The sequence below is a fragment of the Apis dorsata genome, unplaced genomic scaffold, assembly GCF_000469605.1.
Source record: "Apis dorsata unplaced genomic scaffold, Apis dorsata 1.3 scaffold_74, whole genome shotgun sequence".
NCBI classification, from domain to species: domain Eukaryota; kingdom Metazoa; phylum Arthropoda; class Insecta; order Hymenoptera; family Apidae; genus Apis; species Apis dorsata.
Window position 1 is genome coordinate 2184581 of NW_006263372.1, and position 1346 is coordinate 2185926.

Here is a 1346-nt window from a genome sequence, read left to right on the forward strand (position 1 = left end):
ACTTGGTATTCATAAAAGTCATAATTAAAATATCAAATTTTCAAAAATTTAATAACCAAAAATATTCATAAAAGTCATAATCCAATCAAATACCAAATTTTCAAAAATTTAGCCAGAAATTCATAAAAGTCATATCGATCAAATATCAAATTTTCAAAAATTTAATAGCCAGAAATATTCACTTGGTATTCATAAAAGTCATATCGATCAAATACCAAATTTTCAAAAATTTAATAACCAGAAATATTCTTTTGAAATATCGCTAAAACCCATAATCGATTAAATACCAATATCACGTATTCTCTTTTTTTTCATAAAATTCTTCTCATCAAAATCTAACAGGAAACGCGGAGAAACACACACTCACTTGGTGTTGATGAAGGCCATGCCCTCGGCAACATTGACAGAGTACATGGGTCCGCTATAATTCCTGGCGAACAATCTAAGCGAGTGGGCGTTGATCGTCTTCATCAAGTTGAAGGTGAAGGATCGTGTGAGATTCGCCGGTTTGCTCACCAAATAGTTCATTCCACCTATGGCCACGTGATCCTGAAGATTGCTTCCCACTCCAGCCGCATCGTGGACCACGGAGATGTTCAACTCTCTCAAATGATCCTTCGGGCCTATCCCGGACACCATTAACAACTGCGGCGATTGTATCGCGCCCGCTGACACAATCACCTCCCTATTGGCCCTCACGATTCGACGCGAGTTCCCTACTCGAAACTGAACGCCATAAGCCTTCTTCTTCCCTCCATCTGAAAAAAAAACCGCACACCTTTTCCTTTTTTTTTTTTTTTTTTTTTTTCCTTCTTTCTTCGTTTCAGAACAAGTTTACAAGAAATAAAACCAATAATAACCGTAATAAGTTAATGTGTATAATAACGTAACAATGTATTTCGCGATCTTACCGCTTTCACTTCTTTCGGGATCTAAAACAAGTTGAAAGGATGAAAAGAAAATTCTTTATGTAAAATTTTGCAAAATCTTTAACTTAGATCTATTCAAAATTTCTTCAATATTTTCGTTTAATTTATATAAGAATTTGTATAAGATCAATGTTCTCGAAATTGTTAATAAAATAATATATATATATATTGCTTCTTAAGTCTGATTCATTTGTGAGAAATTTAGAAAGATTCTTTATGTACATCTATCTTATCTATTTTTAATTTAAGAATTAATAAGAGAATTAAAAGAATTGATATCAGATCAACGACAATGTTCTCAAAATTGTTAATAAAGTAATATATATATTGCTTTTTAAATCTGATTCATTAGTGAGAAATTTAGAAAGATTCTTTCCAAAAGATTCTTTATGTATATCTTATCTATCTTTGTTTAAT

General features: G+C 31.7%; 2 protein-coding genes across 3 annotated transcripts in view; one reads left to right on the plus strand and one right to left on the minus strand.

Moving 5' to 3' along the window:
• Positions 1 to 1346, plus strand: part of LOC102679685 (flotillin-2) — a 105176-nt gene that overhangs the window by 85964 nt on the left and 17866 nt on the right. The gene's annotated exons all lie outside the window — the stretch shown is intronic.
• Positions 1 to 1346, minus strand: part of LOC102678961 (glucose dehydrogenase [FAD, quinone]-like) — a 6509-nt gene that overhangs the window by 2521 nt on the left and 2642 nt on the right. Inside the window, exon 3 of the mRNA XM_006610605.2 lies at positions 368 to 758. Coding sequence (XP_006610668.1) covers positions 368 to 758 — 391 coding nt within the window. The remainder of the gene's footprint in view (positions 1 to 367; positions 759 to 1346) is intronic.